The sequence below is a fragment of the Ictidomys tridecemlineatus genome, chromosome X (genome assembly GCF_052094955.1).
Source record: "Ictidomys tridecemlineatus isolate mIctTri1 chromosome X, mIctTri1.hap1, whole genome shotgun sequence".
Taxonomy (NCBI): Eukaryota; Metazoa; Chordata; class Mammalia; order Rodentia; family Sciuridae; genus Ictidomys; species Ictidomys tridecemlineatus.
Window position 1 is genome coordinate 57,689,467 of NC_135493.1, and position 19,804 is coordinate 57,709,270.

Consider the following 19,804-nt stretch of genomic DNA (forward strand, 5'->3'; position numbering starts at 1 on the left):
ATGTGAATGAAGAATGATGAGGAAGGGGAGTGATCAAAGGGAGGAGTAGTGGGAAGGGGCAAGTAGTATGGGACCATGAATAGAGAGATGTGGGGTGGCACATGGCAGTTGGGAGGTATTGAAAGATACATCTTCAAAGTGACAGGGGTCAAAATGTGGAGTGTTTTGAATATCCAATTAAAAACTGGAGTTAATCGTTGAGCAATGGGAATCATTAAAGGATTTTGAGGAAGAGATAAAGCCTTCATTTGGCTGCAGTCAAGCCTGACAACTTTGCACTTTTATTGTACAGTGTTACCCACTTCAGACACCAGTGACTCTTTGAGGACTAACGTTTTGATTAAGGGAAAAGAAGAAAAAGACAGCGGTAGAAAAAGGGGGTGAATAACTAAAGAAGAATGGTGGGAGGGGAAATAAAAAGTAGCCTGGTAGGAAGTCTTCCTTAATTCTTCATTCCAGGGGATGTTCAGTGACAGAACTTGAGGCATAACGCTACTTTCTCTCCATTAAAAACTTGAACTCCCCGCCTCAGTTTGGGGCTTCCTTTAATTTTCAGACTATCTTTTTGGCCTGTGAGATGCAAGCGTAGGGCATTAGGACCCAGCGATTGTTGTAGTGAGAGTGGTTGAATCTCGATCTCTCAATTTTTCTCTCGAGCTCCCTCCTCTCTCTTTGTCATTCTGGCTGCCTGCTGCCTCCGCAGCGTCCCTCTAGCTCTCCCTGTGCTAACTGCCTGCGCCTTAGACCGACGGGTGAGCAAAGCAGAAGGATTAGTTGGGACCTGCTTTGGTGACCTTATGGCATCCCCCAGAACCGTAACTATTGTGGCCCTCTCAGTGGCCCTGGGACTCTTCTTTGTTTTCATGGGGACTATCAAGTTGACCCCCAGGCTCAGCAAGGATGCCTACAGTGAGATGGTAAGTGAGGCAAACGGGCGATGAGGAGCGCACCCCCATGGGATTTCTGGTACCTCTCCCCTTCTTTCTCTGTCTCTAGTCCCATCCCCTTAACCTCTACCCCCACCCTGGATCTTCCTTTCTCCCCAACAACTTTGCAGCTTGGGAGGAGCAGTTGGACAAGAGCGATTTCATTCGTGGGCTATACTGGGAGCAACTGTTTTGGAACCACTGAATATCAGTGGGGGGAGGGGCTGACCAGCGAGTACCCCCCAACCCCAAGTAAACCAGAAGGCTGAGCCCGGTGTAACACCTGTCATTGGCAGGAGTCCTTCCCTCTTTCCAGCACACACCCAAAGTCCAGGGCACCAGTCTGCAAGTCTGATTCCTAACCTCCGAGCTAAGAGTTTAAGAAGCCGGAGAGTTTATTTATTTTAGGGAGGAACAAAGAAGGAAGAGGGGGAGAGCTGGGAAGAATGGGTTACTAAAAGGAGCAATTTGTAGGGGCTGGCTAGGTAGATATTCTTCACCCCAGGCACAGAGCTGATAGTATTCCTCTAGCTCCCCTGCACGTATTTGGATCCTTAAGACAAAGCAGTCTTGGCCCAAATAAAGGTCATTGAGCTCCTGCTTCTGCCCTTCTCCTAAGAGAGAGCTAGATATTTTATTTTGTTTTTTAATGTAGGCTAATCTGCAAAGTCTGCCTTTTCTCTCCTGCAAAACAGTTCATAATCCCATCTTTCCTCCAATGAATGCCTGGGGCCAGGCCCTCTGCAGGTTTTCCCCTCTGCAGAGTTGGAATCACTGAAGGTGACTGGCCAAAACATCTCTGCAACCTGGGGGCTGGGCTGCTTTCCTCAGTTGGGTGTGATGAGGACTTGCTTTTATGTTGTGGAGTACTAGGAGGTAGCAAGAATGTTTCCAGCACTTTCGGTTGGTTGCCTCTCCCCCTGTCACTTTACCTCTTCATTTCCCCGCCCCAGATGAAGGGCACCTGCTTCTCCAAGCCTTTGCCAGACTGCCAGTAATGGGAGGGAGCACATTACTGGGCTCTCAAGGTCAAGAAGGAAATGAGCTTAGGGGAGGAACAGAAGGGAGACAGAAAAGAGGCAAGAGGGACTCCCTGTTAGGGCTGATGCTGAGAGAAATAGCTTCACACGTTGAGATGAATTAATCACTCTCCTGGAGCCCAATGCAGAGCTTTCCAGGGCCCCTCAACGTGAACTGCAAATGGATGGACACTGGCAAATTATAGATGCTCAGAAAATGTTTGCAGGCAGCTCTGGTTTCTGTCTCAGGGTTTGAGCTAGAGCTTTCCATTTCTTCTTAACCACAGGATCAACCTGGGGTGGGGGAGGGTGGCTGGAACTCAGGGCTTAGGTCTAGCCCCAGTGGCAAATCCTAATATCCTTCTCCTTTCCCCCCTCCCCTCCGCCCAGCATGTTTGACCAGATGGAATTGAAATCAGGTCAAAATGAGTATCTAAGGCAGTCTGGTGTGTGTGTGTGTGGGGGGGGTGAGGTAGCAGAAGCCACCAAAGGGTTTGAAAAGATTGGGGCAGATGGAGAGGGTGCAGGGGAAATGTCACTATATTTTTGTCTTGGTTATAGTAGTTTAATGTTATATTATAAATAAATGAATGTGTTCTTGCTTTACTCTTCATATGTACATATATTTATGTATTTGTGTGTGTGCACCATAGTATTTTAAGGCTTTCCCTGTCTTAGGGAAATTGTACCCTTCTTCAGTATAAATCCTGATCTCCATACCTTGCTCAGCTAGCTGCTTTAAAGGCCCCCAAAGCTGTACCCTAAGTACAGTGTTAGGCTCTGCAGACAATCCAACTAAGATGGAGTCACCGGGAAGCTTCCTACCAGCTTGGCAGGAGCTCATGAGGAGGACCAGCCACACATGGGTTTACAGTAGGCTTGTTCCTAGGGAGTAGAGCTGTCTATTGCAACCTAATGAAAGAAAGAAGAAACAAACATGAAGATTTCATGTCATATGTGGGAACATATTTAAATAATTATAATCTAAAATAGTAGAGTGGAACCACTGTGTGTGTGTGTGTGTGTATGTGTGTGTGTGTGTGTGTGTGTGTGTGTATTCACATCTATGCTTCTGTGCTTATGAGCATCTGGAAGGAATGGAAAGACTACATCTAACTGGGAGGTAGATGTCACTGTGGTATGAAGCTTTGAAGAGGATTTTGAGACTGCCCTTTTTCAGGGTCCTTTCCTGTACTGAGCATCAGGATAGAGATGGCTCTCTGGGATAGACCCACTGCATAGTGCCTAGGCTTGGCCCAGCTTTATTCTTAAGCCCATAGGAAAAGGGGGAGATTTAATTCTAGTACAAAGAAGGCACTCAATGTGTGTTTGTGTGTAGATATACATACACACATATACACATATATATGTGTATCTGTGTATATATATAGAAGTGTGTGTGTATGTGTATATATATACACACACAAAAGTACAGTTTTTTGTATGTATATATATACACATATATGTGTATATATATATATACATACATATTTTTGTATATGTATATATATGTGTATATATACACATACACACATATAATGGATGATGAATAAGAGAGTCATTGTAGGGCTGGGGATATAGTTCAGTTGGTAGAGTGCTCGCCTCACATGCACAAAGCCCTGGGTTCAATCACTAGCACTACACACACACACACACACACACACACACACACACACCAAAAAAAAAAAAGACCTTAATTGGTCACCCCCCCCTCAGATTTCTTTGATTTTCTCTTGATTATGCAGTTCAGGAGCTATTTATTGTTTTTTAGAAGAGGTCAATAGTCCCTAAGAACCCCAAGCCTAGATCAGATTGGATGATTATCTGGAATTTTCTGTTTTCCATTTATGAGTGATTCCTCTGCATTGATGGGGTTAGTCATGTATTGACTGCAGTGGCATTTCTCATAAGATCTTAAAATGCTGTTGTAGCTATTATTGCTTTTAAGATGATTTGGTTTTTAAAACAGCTCTGTGAGATAGATTCATTTTATTAGCTATTCTTATTTTACTGATGAATAAACTGAAGCACAGCAAGTTTAATGACTTATCCAAGGTCATAGGGTAAGCTGTTGTTGGAGCAGAGATTAGAAACCAAGTTCACGAGCCAATACTCCCAGTGGAGGGGTCATTGGTGTTTAAAATTATTGGATTTTTTTTTTGGAGGCCAGAACCTACAACTGATTCTTGAAAATAACTGGTATGTTCTGCCTCCCTTTTTTTTTGTACCAGTTCAATTCCTCAATCTATATTTTTGGATTTTGTTTTATTTTTACTTTAGAACCAATTTTTCAAATTTAGATGTTTTGTTTTTACTTCTCTGACAATTTTTTTCTTGTTCTAAAACCATTAGTGTTATGCTTAGGTGTTATTTCCTCCATGGAGAATCACTGCTAAAAACGGAATAGATAAATTATTATGACCCCCCCCCCCCGTCTTGACTGGAGATGCCAGAAAAGATCAGAGGAAAAAGTACAGTTTTTTTTTGTGTGTGTGTATGTGTGTGTGTGTGTGTGTGGTTGTTGTTGTTTTAAGTACTGGAGATCACACCTAAGGCCTTACACATGAAAGGCAAATACTCTACCACTAAGCTACATTCCCAGCCCAAGAATGCAGGCTTTGGATTCATACAGGCTTGGGTTTGTGTCCTGGCATTTTGGTGTTTCCTTATTTATAAAATGGGTATAATAATAAATATCTCAAAAGGTTGTAAATATGAACAGAGATTGCTTATGAAAGTATTTTATACAGGGGCTGAGGCTGTGGCTCAATGGTAGAGCACTTGCCTAGTATGTGTGAGGCACTGGATTCGATTCACAGCACCATATATAAGGAAATGAATAAAATAAAGGTCTATACATCTAAAAATATTTTTAAAAAGAAAGTATCCTTTACAGTGTTTGCTGTAGTAGATGTTCAAGAAATGCTGAGGGCTAGTGATGTAACTCAGTGGTTTGGCCCTTGCCCAGCATGCATGAGAACCTGGGTTTGATTCTCAGGAAAGAAGAAAGAAAGAAGAATGAAAGAAAGAAAGAAAGAAAGAAAGAAAGAGAGAGAGAGAGAGAGAGAGAGAGAGAGAGAGAGAGAGAAATGCTCTGCATGAGGTGATGATGATAATTTATTATATTTTATGCAGTGGATTTCTAACTAATTGAATGGTCTGTTTAAGGGACTGAAATCAAGCATTTAGAAGAAAAATATGCTATTTTTGTGTGCCCTGGTAAACAAAATTATATGACCAGCTAGTACTAAAAAATCTACTTACTGCTGGGTAATGCACAGTGGATCCCATGTGGAACTTGCAGATGCATCTCTGAATAGCCCATTTGGCATGTGTTGTCTCATACCTCCTCCAGAATAAGCAAGTATTATAGAGTACTCTAAATCCTACGTGAATCCAACATGATTTGCTACTCCTTTAACTAAATGCCTTCATTAGTTTACTTGAACTGGAAGACAGTACTTACAGGTGCTGCTAGGCAGTTTCCTATGCAGTGATTAACACATGAATGGTTAATTTGAATTAAGTTTGATATTCAGCTTTTTGTAGCAGTGCTTTTATCCTGTCAGCACAGGGAGCCAAATGTGGAATGACAAGAAAACACCAAAATTCTGTCAAAATGAAACCAAAAAATTTTGGCCCTGAGGATAATGAGACACATCTTAGATTTTTTGAATCTCCTCATAGTAGAGGTTTGTTGATTTGGTTGATTTAGTTATTTAGTTATCTGTCCTCCCATTTGTGAACCCTGGGGATACACACCCAAAATGTTCAGGCAGCTTATTTAATGTTCATATTTAATGAACTTAATCATATTTAATATTTAATATAATAAGGTAGTCATTCACTGGTGCTTAGTCTGCTCTCTGTACCAAATGTTTATTTCCTTAGAGAGGAAACTGAGACCCTGAGATAGGAAGTGATTGTACTTAGTTATCACAGCTAGCCATCACAAGTTAATCTACACAATGGAGTTTATGTCAGAGAGCTTGTAGATGTGTAGCTTGGCCAATAGTTTAGTTTGTTTCACAGCGACCTTTGACAGTAGAAGCCAGACTTTTGTAATATATATGTGTATGTGTGTGTGTGTGTGTGTGTGTGTGTGTATATATATTTGTAGGTGAACACAATATCTTTACTTCATTTTTATGTGGTGCTGAGGATCACATGTGCTAGGCAAGCACTCTACCACCGAGCCACAACCCCAGCCTGAAACCAGACTTTTCTATCCTAAGATGTAATGTAGAAAGGATCCCCTATGGTTAGTAGGACCAAGCTTTTCAGCTTCCTCTTAAGGTGGGCACTAAATGGCAATAGAAAGTAGAATTGCTCTAAAACTGTTTATCATTCATATGGATATTTGGCAATGGAACAGGTGATGAGCTTTTTATTACATTTAAACAACAATATATGTCACAGGTTTTTTTTTAACAGAAATTCAGGAAAATCATACATGAGTCAGTAAATTTCGCAGCACTTATGTCGGCTTTATGGTCCAAGATAGCAACCAGGCTGAGATTTTTAGACAAAATGTATTTTTTGTGAGTGCCCTCTTCTGCTCTCATACTGTTTTTCCCCTGTAAATTTTATTGAAGTATAACATTTATACCAAGACACGCGCAAGGAATTTTCAGGATACTCCCATGTAACCAGACATCAAAGACAAGAAATGGTATTGAGTCTGGCGCCATGGCACATGCCTATAATCCCAGAAATTCAGGAGGCTGAGTCAAGAGGATCACAAATTGTAGGCCAGTCTCAGTAACTTAGCCAGACCCTCAGCAACTTAGTAAGAACCTGTCTCAAAAATAAAAAGGAATGGGGATGTACTTCAATGGTAAAAATCCCTGGGTTCAATCCCCAGGACCATTTTAAAAAAAGAGAGCAAGCACTGAGTAGCACCCTTGCTACGCCCCTCACAGATGATTCCAGTTACTTCTCTCCCAAGGGTAATTACTATCCTGACTTCTAATGACATAAATTAGTTTTACCTATTTTTGAAGTTTATATAAGTATATTATACAGTTTATTTGCCCAACTATTTTTTTCTTTCACCTAATTGGCATAAGTGACCTAAAGTGGATCAAATCACTTGCCCTTTTCCCCCATTTTGTCGTGTTAGCTGGCTTAGGTCTGTTATTAATTATAATCAAAGATGAATGTTATTTGACAGTTTTCAGCTTTTCAAGGTTTAATGTCATTAATTTGAGATCATGGCCCCTGGGGTGAGGAATAAATGACAAAAGGGAAAAAGGGGTATGACTAAGGAAAGGCTCCCTATACTTTTGGCTCATGTCTGAATCATATGTCCTCATACCACAAGAATGGACCTGCTTGGGGGCTGGGGATGTGGCTCAAGCCGTAGCGCGCTTGCCTGGCATGCGTGCGGCCCAGGTTCGATCCTCAGCACCACATACCAACAAAGATGTTGTGTCCGCTGAGAACTAAAAAATAAATATTAAAAATTCTCTCTCTCTCTCCTCTCTCACTCTCTCTTTAAAAAAAAAAATGGACCTGCTTGATTCATCACTATTATTATTGAAATTACCATGACTTGCAAATATATGGATTTCTAGTTGGGTGGTTCATTAATGATAAAATGTGTACACTGTGATTCTTTAACTAAATTTCCCAAATGCTCTTTTCAATTAAAAAAGGGAAACTGAGGTAATAAAATACATGGTATTTTTTTCCAAGCAATTAGGGGTAAAACCAAAATTGGAATTTAGATCATTTTTAAGAATATTGGTGAGCTGGGCATAATGGCACAGGCCTGTAATCCCAGCGACTCAGGAGACTGAGGCAGGAAGATTGCAAATTCAAAACCAGCTTGGGCAATTTAGCAAGACCCTAAACATAAAAATTTCTCAACATAAAAAATAAAAAGGGCTTGGCATGTAGCTCAGTAGTAAAGTGTCCCTGGGTTCAATCCCTGGTACACCCCACCTCCTGCCCCCTGGGGGAAAAATAAAACTGGTCCAAGGATATTGCTGGATGATTACCTTTGACTGGGGGATTAGAAACATTGACTAAACCCTTCTCTTTCCTGATTCTTTCCCTTATAGGGAAACTATGGTTTCAGGGTCTGCCTCAATTCAGTGGAAAGAAACAGACCTAATAAAGTGAATTGCAAGACCCTTTTTGGAAAACAAATGGGTCAACTCTCTTTATTTTTACTATCAATACAATTAAAGTCTTTAAAGACCTAGTTACCATAGATTCAAGACTGACCCTTCTATTGTTAGAAATGAGGTGGCCTGGACCAAGCTATAATAATGGGGCTTGGAATAGTAGGATTCTTTTGATGTCTCTATGTTATTCCACAAGAGAAAGAATAAAGAACTTCCTACAATGTCAAGAGCCAGCCAAGAGTCAAACACAGTGTTACACGCTTGTAATCCCACTGGCTGGCTCTAGAGTCTGAGGCAGGAGGATCACAAGTTCAAAGCCAGCCTCAGCAATCAGCAAGGCCCTAAGCAACTCACAAAGACCCTGTCGCAAAATAAAAAATAAATAAATAAATAAGGGCTGGAGATGTGGCTCAGTGGTTAAACACCCATGGGTTCAATCCCTGGTACCAAAAAGAAAAAAAAAAGCCATTCAAACTCAGTTCCATCTCTAACAAACTACACATTACCTCTTTGGAGTTCTAGAAAATAGATCTTATCTATACCTACTCAGCTTTAAACTAAAGACTTGATAAATGACTTATTTACATACAGTTTTCTCTTTAGAAAAAGAGGAAAGAAAGAGGCAACAAGTGCATAAAAATATCCACATGGGCTGGGGTTGTAGCTCAGTGGTAGAGCACTCGCCTCACACGTGTGGGACCTTGGATTCGATCCTCAGCACCACATAAAAATAAATAAGTGAAATAAAGGTATTGTGTCCAACTACAACTAAAAAATAATAAATATTAAAAAAATAATATCCACAGCTGCAGTTTAACAGGTTAGCTAAATGGCTGGTTAGGGTGGTGTATGCCTATAATCCTAGAAATTTGGGGGGCTGAGGCAGGAGGATTGCAAGTTTAAATCCAGGATCAATCAGTAACTTCGTGAGGCCCTAAGCAACTTAGTAAGTCCCTGTCACAAAATAAAATATTAAAAAAAGGGCTGGGGATGTGGCTCAGTGGTTAAGTGCCCCTGGGATCAAACCTAAGTATTCCCCAAAAAGAAAAGTGAGCTAAAAAAAAAAAAAAAGAAAAAAAAAAGGTGGGGAGGCTGGGGTTGTGGCTCAGTGGTAGAGTGCTCACCTACCATGCATGAGACACTGGATTCGATTCTCAGCACCACATAAAAATAAAATGAAGATATTGTGTCCACCTAAAACTAAAAATAGTTAAAAAAAGGAATATAGAGTTACACCAAATTGAGACAAAAAATATCTTGAGGGAAAAAAGATCTTGGAATTCATAGGCACTTGATTTTAACATCTGAAATTTGGACCCAGGCTATAGATTGCACTACATTATAGATAAGAATCTATTTTTTGGTACCTGGGATTGAACCCAGGAACACTTCTTAAACCACTGAGCCACATCCCCAGCCCTTTTTATTTTTTATTTTGACCCAGGGTCTTGCTAAGTTGCTTAGAACCTTACTAAGTAGCTGAGGCTGGCCTCGAACTTGTGATCCTCCTGCCTCAGCCTCCTGAGCTTCTGGGATTATAGGCATAGGCCATAATGCTTGGCAAGGATCTATTCTTAAATAAGTGGTTAACACTAGCTAGAAAGAGAGAGTTCCCAGAAGCCATTCAGCTAGCATTTGGAAGTCTTAGCTCAGAACTAACTGGAAAAACCCATCTTGCTTCCTGTATTCATCAATAAGAAGCTTACACTTAGGATTTAGAAGTTGCCTCTTGAGAAACTTTATGTTGCTAATTAGAAATGGCCCTTACTTAAAAGTGTTAAGGGGCTGGGTTGTGGCTCAGCGGTACAGCGCTTGCCTAGCATGTGTGAGGCACTGTGTTCCATCCTCAGCACCACATACAAATAAATAAAATAAAGGTATTGTGTCCACCTATAACTAAAATACATATTTAAAAAAATGTTAAAGATATCCTAGGTACATGTATGACTGCACATGTGGTGCGACTCTACATCATGTACAGCCAGAGAAATGAAAAGTTGTGCTCCATTTGTGTACAATGGATCAAAATGCGTTCTACTATCATGTATAACTGATTAGAACAAGTAAAAAAACACATCAAAAAAAGTGTTGGGCTGTAGTTGTGGCTCAGCCATATGTGGAGCGCTTGCCTAGCACGTGCGAGGCCCTGGGTTCAATCCTCAGTACCACATAAAAATAAATTTAAAAAAATAAAGGTATTGTGTCCAACTACAACTAAAAAATAAATATAAAAAAATTAAAAAGTGTTAAGGAGCTGGGGATATAGCTCAATTGGTAGAGTGCTTGCCTTGCATGCTCAAGGCCCTGGGTTTGATCCTCAGCAACACACACACACACACACACACACACACACACACACACACTCACACAAAGTGTTGAGAAGGTCTGTTTGGTCTATATTTCTTTTCCCAATGTCTCCTTGCTACCATCAGCTGCCTGCAGAGGAGGAGGTCATAGGCAGGTGGTGTATTCATGCTAACAGAAGAAAGGGGTAAGCCTCTAACCATCACCTCTGACCCTCGGCTCAGTTCTGCTCCACATGGGCTTGGCTGTACTCAGCCTAGATTTTACCTACTGGTCAATCTCTTTCCTCATTTCTCTCTGAAAAATCCCTGATTTAATCTAATAAAGAAAAGAGAGAGCTGGATATATAGTGGTGCATGCCTGTAATCTCAGCAACTCAGGAGGCTAAGGTAAGAGAATCACAAATTAAAAACCAGACTCAGCAAATTAGTGAGGCCCTAAGCAACTTAGCAAGACCATGTCTCAAAATATAAAACGGGCTGGGGTTCAGTGGTTAAACACTCTTGGGGTCAATCCCTGGTACAAAAAAAAAAAAAAAAAAAAAAAAAAACAACGAGAAAGAGAGGGGAAGAACAGCTAACATTTTGTATTTCTTTGTGTGCTCAGGATCAGGTAGGGATCAAGATGAGTTTAAATTTTAAATAGGGATGGTCTCTGATAGGAGATTAGGGATAGTTAAGTGAGGCAAGGTCAGGTAAATTAAGAGTCAGAGCCTACCTTTATTTATTTTTAAAAAAATATTTCTATTTATATATGACAGTGGAATGCATTACAATTCTTATTACACATATAGAGCACAATTTTTCATACCTCTGTTTGTATACAAAGTATATTCACACCCATTTGTGTCTTCTATACCTGTACTTTGGATAATAATGATCATCACATTCCACCATCATTAATAACCCCATGCCCTCTCCCTTCCCCTTCAACCCCTCGGTCCTATCTAGAGTTCATCTATTCCTCCCATGCTACCGCTCCCTATCCCACTATGAATCAGCCTCCTTATATCAAAGAAAACATTTGGCATTTGTTTTTTTGGGATTGGCTAACTTCACTTAGCATTATCTTCTCTAACTCCATCCATTAACCTGCAAATGTCATGATTTTATTCTTTTTTATTGCTGAGTAATATTCCATTATGTATATATACCACATTTTTATCTATTTAAAATTTTTATATCTTATTCATTACAGATATTATTTATCTTGATTAATGAGTGTTTTTGGTAATCCCTTAAATTTTTCACCAAGGAAAGTAGACTTACTTTCTTTGCCTTTGTCCCCAACCTGGTCAGGAAAATGAGACATAGAGGTCAAATAAGTTACTCATGAACATCCCACTAGAAAGTGGCAGAGTTGAGCCAAGAGCAGTGGCACATGCCTGTAATCCCAGCAAGAAGGCTGAGACAGGAAGACCACAAGTTCAAGGTCAGGCTCAGCAACTTAGCAAGGCCCTAAGCAACTTAATGAGACACTGTGTCAAAATAAAAAATAAAAAAAGCTGGGGATGTGGCTTAGTGGTTAAATAGCCCTAGGTTCAATTCCCAGGACCAAAAGAAAAAGAAAATAAAGTGGCGCACCAATTAGAATAAGTTATACTCCATGTTGTATAATATGTCAAAATACACTCTGCTGTCATGTATATCTGAAAAGAACAAATAAAAAAGAAAGTGGTGCAATTGAAATTGGAAGTCAAGTTTACTTGGGTCTATTCTCATGCTTTTTTCCCCGCCACTAAGCCATCAGTCTTTTTCTTTTTCTTTCTTTCTTTTTTTTTTTTTTTTTTTTTGTGCTGGGGATTGAACCCAGAGGCACTAAACCACTGAGCCACATCCCCATCCTTTTAAAAATATTTCATTATTTTATTTAGAGACTGAGTTGCTTAGGATCTCACTAAATTACTGATCCTGGCCTTCAACTTCCGACCTTCCTGTCTTAGCCTCCCAAGCTGCTGAGATTACAGGAATGCACTACCATGCCCAGCCAGATTTAATTTTTAAAAACACTTTTTATTTGCAGTTGGTTGAATCCATAGAGGTGGAACCTGTAGGTATGAAGGGCTGATTGTAATTGTATGACATCTGGTGCTTTTTTTTGCCTCCCCCCTAACTAGTGCTGAGGATTGAACCCAGGGCCTTGTGCATTCGAGGCAAGTACTCTTATCAACTGAGCTATATCCCCAGCCCATCTGCTGCCTTTTGTGTATGAGTGTAGAGGGCATTCACATGCACACTGGGGATTAAAAGAAACTCACGCACATGCTCTATCACTGAGTTACACCCACAAACCCATTAGTCTCTTCTTTTAATTTTTTTTTAGCTGTTAATGAACGTTTGTTTTATTTATTTATATGAGGTACTGAGAATTGAACCCAGTGCCTCACTCATGCTAGGCAAGCACTCTTGCCACTGAGTCACAACCCCAGCCCCATTAGTCTCCTCTTAAAACTCCTTTTGGGGCCGGGTGCAGTGGTACATGTCTGTAATCCCAGTGATTTGGGAGGTTGAGGCAGAAGGATTATGAGTTCAAAGCCAGTCTAAACAATTTAGTGAGGCTCTTAGCAACTCAGTGTGAAACCCTGTCTCAAAATGAAATATAAAAAAGGGCCGGGAATATGGCTCACTGGTTAAGCACCCCTGAGTCCAATACCTGATACAAAAACAACAACAACAACAAACTCCTCTTGGTGTCTGAGATTCTCTCTCCTGATTTTCCTCTCACTTTTTTGATCATAACTTTGTTCTGTGTGCTTTGTGGACTCTCTTTTCCTTCCCATATCTTAAATGTCTGTCACAGAATTGTATATACCCTCCTTGGGCATACTGATGACTATCCATGCTTGATCATTAGCCCAGACTTCTCTAATTGAGCTGCCTACAAATCATCTCCACTTGGGTGCTTTTAAAGGTATCTTGATTCAAAAACCCCAAATCAAGTTTCTTTTAGTCCTCCTACTCTCATCTCTCCCAATATTTTCTCATGTTTGGAAAATGGTAACACCTGTTTACCCAGGCATCCACACCAAAGACCTCAGAATCTTTCTTGACTCTTTTCTTCAGTGGCTACAACCAATAAGACGCCAAGTTCTGTTGATTTTGCTTTCAAAGTATTCTTTTTAAAATCTTTTAAAAAATCTGTTCTACTTAGTTGTACATGACAGCAGAATGCATTTCAATTCATCATGCACGAATGGAGCACAACATTTCAATTCTGGTTGTACACAGTGTAAAGACATACTATTCATGTAACCATCCATGTACCTAGGGTAATGATGTCCATCTCATTCCACCATCTTTCCTATCCTTATAACCTTTCCCCAATCTTCCTTTTGCCCAATCCAAAGATCCTCCATTCTCTCCCCCCCCCACCATTGTAGATCAGTATCCACTAATCAGTGAAAACATTTGACCTTTAGTTTTTAGGGACTGGCTTATTTCGCTAAGCATAATATTCTCCAATTCAATCCATTCACCTGAAAATGCCACAATTTTATTCTCTTTTAATGCTGAGTAATATTCCACAGTTTCTTTATCAATTCATCTATTGATGGGCATCTAGATTGGTTCCACAGTTTAGCTATTGTGAATTCAGCTGCTATAAACATTGGTGTGGCTATGTCACTATAGTACACTGATTTTAAGTCCTTTGGGTATATCAAAGTATTCTTAACTTTTTTTTCTATCTTCAATGTCATTATGCTAGTCCAGGTCTCTACCTGATGATCTCTTTGTTTCCAAGTATCTCTCTCACAATCCATTCTTCATTCTATTTCCAGAAGAACCTTCCTTAATAAAGCAAATTGATTACGTTACTCCCCCTGGCTTATAGAACAAAGTCTAAAGCTCCATAACACAAAAACAAACACCATTCTTTTTTGTTTTTGTTTTTGGTACCAGGGACTGAACTCAGAGGCACTTGGCCACTGAGCCACATCCCCAGCCCTATTTTGTATTTTATTTAGAGACAGGGTCTCACTGAGTTGCTTAGCACCTTGCTAAATTGCTGAGGCTGGCTTTGAACTTGCCATCCTACTGTCTCAGCCTTCTGAGCCGCTGGGATTACAGGCGTGTGCCACCCCACCCAGCCAGACACCATTTTTCATGACCCAATTCATATCTATTTCTTCTGTTTTACATCTCACCTCTCTTCCTTTCCTCCCCCAATCTATGCTAAACTCAGGAAGTGTTTGCAACAAACCAGTCTATTTTGTGCTTTAGGGGCCTTTTCTCATCCAGCTTTCTCTGTCTGCAAAGCCCTTCCTGTATTGATCTTGCAAATGCCTACTCTTCTTTGAAGATTTAACTCTCAATTTTCTGTCATCATCTAGGGAGATTTGACCACTCTCTGATGTGCTTCCTCTGTACCCAATACATAATTTTATTCAGCACTCACAACATTTTATTCCATTTATGCTTTTACATATCTACTTTTTCCCTTGTAAACTTTAAGCTTCAGGATGGCAGTGCCCTTTGAATGATTGATGTCTGTATCCAGAATACTTAATACAGTGCCTAGCACAGGGAGACAATAAATACTGGGTCAGTGAGTAGATTTTTTTAATGAAAAATAAAGCAGTGGACCAAACTAGTAAGCCACTTGATAAAAATGGCATCAATATACTCCCAAATGAGGATTATGCCAATCTGAATAGTGAAAACTATGAATGACCTATTACCCTAAAATCTATATAATTCTATTATTTTGTAATATATCTAGTGACTCCTTCTTCTGTCCTATAACGTTTCCTTTTGGGTTGCCATTGGACCTTGTACAGACATCAATTAAACATGCTGCTATAATAATGTCATTTACATATCCACCCCCCACTAGACTGAGAGCTTCCTGATCCTGCCTTAGTTCTCTCTGTATCTTCAATGCACATACCAAAGTAGGTGTTCAATAAGTATTTGAATTAAGCTAACAAAAGTATTATCTTGTAAATGTCTAAAGTTTATTTCAATGAACAGTGGAATGATTTTTGTCTTATTATATTAAGATATATAAGGAGCTAATATTTACATACATTTTTATTTCTCTATTTGCACAGCAATTTTTATAGATTCCACAAATGTAAAATCCAGTTCAGTTCTTTTTGGAAGTATCATAAATGCCAAATTAGGGAAGTACAACTTTTTTATATATTTTTTTATTTTACTTATTTCTTTTTATGTGGTGCTGAGGATCAAACCCAGGGCCTTACAAAATGCCAAGCAAAAGCGCTACCACTGAGCCACAACCCCAGCCCTAGGGAAGTACAACTTAAAGAAGCTTTATCATACCATGCCTTGCCTTGTTTTATTTTTTTTTATTTTTTGGTATTCATTCATGTGCATCTGTGTTTGTATAAGGCAGACCCTAGGAAATGTGGATGTGGCTAACACATAGCAGTTTTTATAGGCCCAGTGAATTTTCTTTTAAATCCTTAATGCTTATAATTTCTTTTTTTAAATATAAATGAGCTCCCCTTTAAAAATTAAGTTTATTTTAATTTATTTATATGCAGTGTTGAGAATTGAACTCAGTGCCTTACACATACTAGGCAAGTGCTCTACCACTGAGCCACAACCCCAACCCACTTATGATTTCTTTTTAGCAGCGTTAGGAATTGAATCCAGTACCTTGTACTGGCAAGCACTCTACCACTAAGCTACATCCTCAACCCAATGATTATAATTTATAATTGACAACTTTTTAAAATTATGAAGCCAAATTCTTTGCTTTATGACATTTCATGCAAGTCTTAGTCCATTCAAACTACTGTAACAAAATACCATAAACAACAGAAACTTATTTCTCATGGTTCTAGAGTCAGGGAAGTCCAAGGTCAAGGTGCCAGCAGATTTGGTATCTGTTGAGGACATTCATTTTGGTGACTTCTAGCTGTGTCCTTACATGGTATAAGGGGCAAGACAGCACTCTCTGGGACCTCTTTTATAAAGGCATTATCCCATTTATAAGGACTTCACCCCACAGCCTTATTAAATCCCAAAGGCTCTATGTACTAATACCATGATCTTGTGGTTTAGGATTTCAACATGAATTTGGGGAGGACAAAAATATTCACACCATAGTAGTACTATTACTAAGTTTTAAATCACAGGGAGCATAACAGATTGCTTGCTTTTTTCTTAATTATAAGGCTTTTATTCAGGGGACAAAATGAAAAATGGGATTTCCTTGGCTGGTGTGTAAGTGCCATGATAGGGAAGGAGGCCCCTGTTTGTTTTTCTTCATTTGAATGTTAGTCATGGTTAACACAGTGTTTTTCTTATGACATTCCCATTCTAGAAACGTGCTTACAAGAGCTATGTTCGAGCTCTCCCTCTGCTGAAGAAAATGGGCATCAATTCCATTCTCCTCCGAAAAAGCATCGGTGCCCTTGAAGTAGCCTGCGGCATTGTCATGACCCTTGTGCCTGGGCGTCCCAAAGATGTGGCCAACTTCTTCCTACTCTTGTTGGTGTTGGCTGTGCTCTTCTTTCACCAGCTGGTTGGTGATCCTCTCAAACGCTATGCCCATGCTCTGGTGTTTGGAATTCTGCTCACTTGCCGCCTACTGATTGCCCGCAAGCCTGAAGATCGGTCTTCTGAGAAGAAGCCCTTGCCTGAGAATGCTGAGGATCAACCCTCCTTATATGAAAAGGCCCCTCAGGGCAAAGTGAAGGTGTCATAGGAAAGTGGAAGTGCAAAAAGTGGACCTTCCAGGCAGTTGCCTCCATGACACCCAGGAAGATGTCAGTGTGTATTTTTCATTTGATTTATTTATCTTGGGGAAAATGGAAAATATAATCTGCAAGTTAATTGGCTTGTGTACATTGTACTCTAAAATGACCTCCCCACATTGACATTTGTGCACCACCTGTAATCACTCTGGGGCAATGCTCACATCTTGCTGCATGTACATGTATACGGCTACTATTGAAGTGTATTTGTGAGATGGACTCCAGCAAGCATGTGACTGTGAGATTATGTGTGGGGAAATGTATTGAACTACTGTGTGTGTACACACACCCACATGTGGAGAAGGCTCTGATCTTGAACTAATCCTGCACAGGTATCCTTCCCTTTATAAATTGATTCCAGTAAAGATAGAATAAAACAAATTTCCTAAAAAGAGAATTCCATTTTTGGTATAAAACAAGTGACCTATTCCCTGGTGGGGATGGTATGTTCTCTAGATAAAGCTGAAAACTTAAACTCACCACTTTAGGGGAAAATTCCTTTAATTTGAAACACTGAGTTATGTGTAAAATTAATTAATTAGCCTTTGCTTCAATAGTTAAGTTTTAAATACTTCATATTGAGTTTAATTTAAACGAAGGATACATGCAGTCAATTGATGGTCTATTCTTCAAGTGATAAAATAGGACGTTTCACCTTGCCTTTGTTCAAGCCCAATCTACTAAGTTCTTTTACTAACATTTAAAAATTGAAACAGTAATCTTGTTACTAGACATCTTCGGATTTTCTTAAGCTCACAGCTGCCTCACTTCCACTATTCTTAGTAGCTAACCAGGATTTGGCAGCTGCTCCACTGTTGTGGTTGAGGGAGCAGGCATTGGTCTTGTTAGAAATCGGAATCTCAAACATTAGCTATTCTCTGAAAGTGTCTCTGAAAATTGACAGAGAAGCTGTATCCTGTTTCCCTGCCAAACAGATTTACTACCCCTATTGATTCTTCACTGAACTTTGCCAGTGTAAGCAGAGTTCAAATCACCCCCAGAGTTGTCTTCCCTACACTTTTTTATCATTCCAGTAGGTGGAGTTTAGCTGGGGGAAGGACATTTGACATGGGTTAGTTGGATTGAGCAGTATGGAAATTTGCTTCCTTCATCACATACTGCTGTTTCTCCTTGTTAAATGTGCTTTGATGGTTTTAGTATTATTGTGCCAGGGATGGGAAAAGGGGTGGGGGGTTGTGTGTGGGGAGAGTACCTATTGTATTTTCTTCAGTGTCATTGTTCTTGGTAATTGATACCTCTGTCTTATTTCTCTCATTCTTTCAAAATAAAAAAAAAAATTTTGAAATTTGGAGGAAATTGTCTGGATAAATACTGAACATATGAAAAGAAAGGGTATTTAAAAGGATTCAGGCTTTTTTGTTGTTGATATTTTTGGTCTGAATGAAGGAGGAGAAGAAAGAGAAAGTATAAGTATGATCACTTAATACACTAATGAAGTTGCCAAGGCCAGTTTGCTAATTCCTTATAAGTTCCCTAGTAACTTTTTTTTTTGGCAGTACTGGGGATTCAACCCGGGCCTTGCACATGCTAGGCAAGCACTCTACTACTGAGTTACACCCCCAGCCTTTTCTATTTTATTTTCAGACTAGATCTTGCTAAGTTGCCCAGGCTGGTTTCAAACTTGGGATTCTCCTGCTTCAGCCTCCTAAGTACCTGGTCCCTCACTTTTTTTTTGAATGCATGTAAGACAGAAAGTTGTAGTTAGGATCTCAATACAATGTCCAGGTTTGGGAGTTCTTTATTAGTTGATGCCAAGGGAAGGTAAATTATTTCAGAGAAAATTGAAGGTTTATTAAATAAATATGAAGTACTGTCTCACTATGTACATGTCCATAGAGAGGTCTAAGTTTTGCAGTGCCCAAAATTTGTCATGTTAGGCAAGTTATTTCATTGCTTAGGGCACCAGTTTCATGGGCTTAAAAAAATAAAAGGAAAAAGGTTGCTGGGCATGGTGGTGCACACCTGTAATTCCAGTGATTCAGGAGGATGAGTCAGGAGGATTGAAAGTTCAAGTAGCCTGGGTAACTTAGCAAGACTTTACCTCAAAATAAAAAGTAAAAAGGGTTGGGATGTAGCTTAGTGGGAGAGTACTCCTGGATTCAATCCCCAATACTGCAAATAAATAAATAGGTGTCAAAATCTTAAAATCTTTTCCAATGTACCTTTATTTGAGGCTATGAAATGATCAAATGCATGAAAAATGACAAAATTTCAGTTTTACTAAAGAGTAGCTATCATAGAAAAATTGCACAGTCTCTATTTTCATGCATGACTAAATAAGAGTTTGTCAAACTACTCTGAAAACCACATAAAAATAAGATGTGGTAAATAGTCATTTCTTTTTTCCTTTTATGGAGGGGCAGGGATTGAACTCAAGGGCACTTGAGTACTGAGCCATATCCCCAGCCCTTTTTGTATTTTATTTAAGAGACAGGGTCTCAGTGAGTTGCTTAGTGCCTCGCTGTTGTTGAGGCTGGCTTTGAACTTGCCATCCTCCTGCCTCAGCCTCCCTACCGATGGGATTACAGGCATGCACCACCGATCCCAGACATAAGTAGTCATTTCAAATACATTATCTTAACCTTTGATTATTCATTTTTCTCTAAGATTGCAAAGTTTCCACCTACATTATGTTTTGGCCTCAAATCAGGGAGTACCATTACATTTATAGCTTTCCTC

General features: G+C 39.7%; 1 protein-coding gene across 1 annotated transcript; it reads left to right on the forward strand.

Annotated features, from left to right (window-relative positions):
• Positions 1-659: 659 nt before the first annotated feature.
• Tmem35a (transmembrane protein 35A) lies at positions 660-18,410 on the forward strand. The gene is made up of 2 exons (XM_005340681.5): positions 660-917; positions 16,672-18,410. The coding sequence occupies exons 1-2, from the start codon at positions 798-800 to the stop codon at positions 17,053-17,055; spliced, it is 504 nt and encodes a 167-aa protein (XP_005340738.1). The 5' UTR covers positions 660-797; the 3' UTR covers positions 17,056-18,410.
• Positions 18,411-19,804: the final 1,394 nt, after the last annotated feature.

Bases quoted from the DNA above. Each gene is read 5' to 3' on its own strand.
- Tmem35a (XM_005340681.5), top strand. From the start codon at position 798: ATGGCATCCCCCAGAACCGTAACTATTGTGGCCCTCTCAGTGGCCCTG. The intron at 918-16,671 runs GTAAGTGAGGCA...TTCCCATTCTAG, and splicing joins AGGATGCCTACAGTGAGATG to AAACGTGCTTACAAGAGCTA.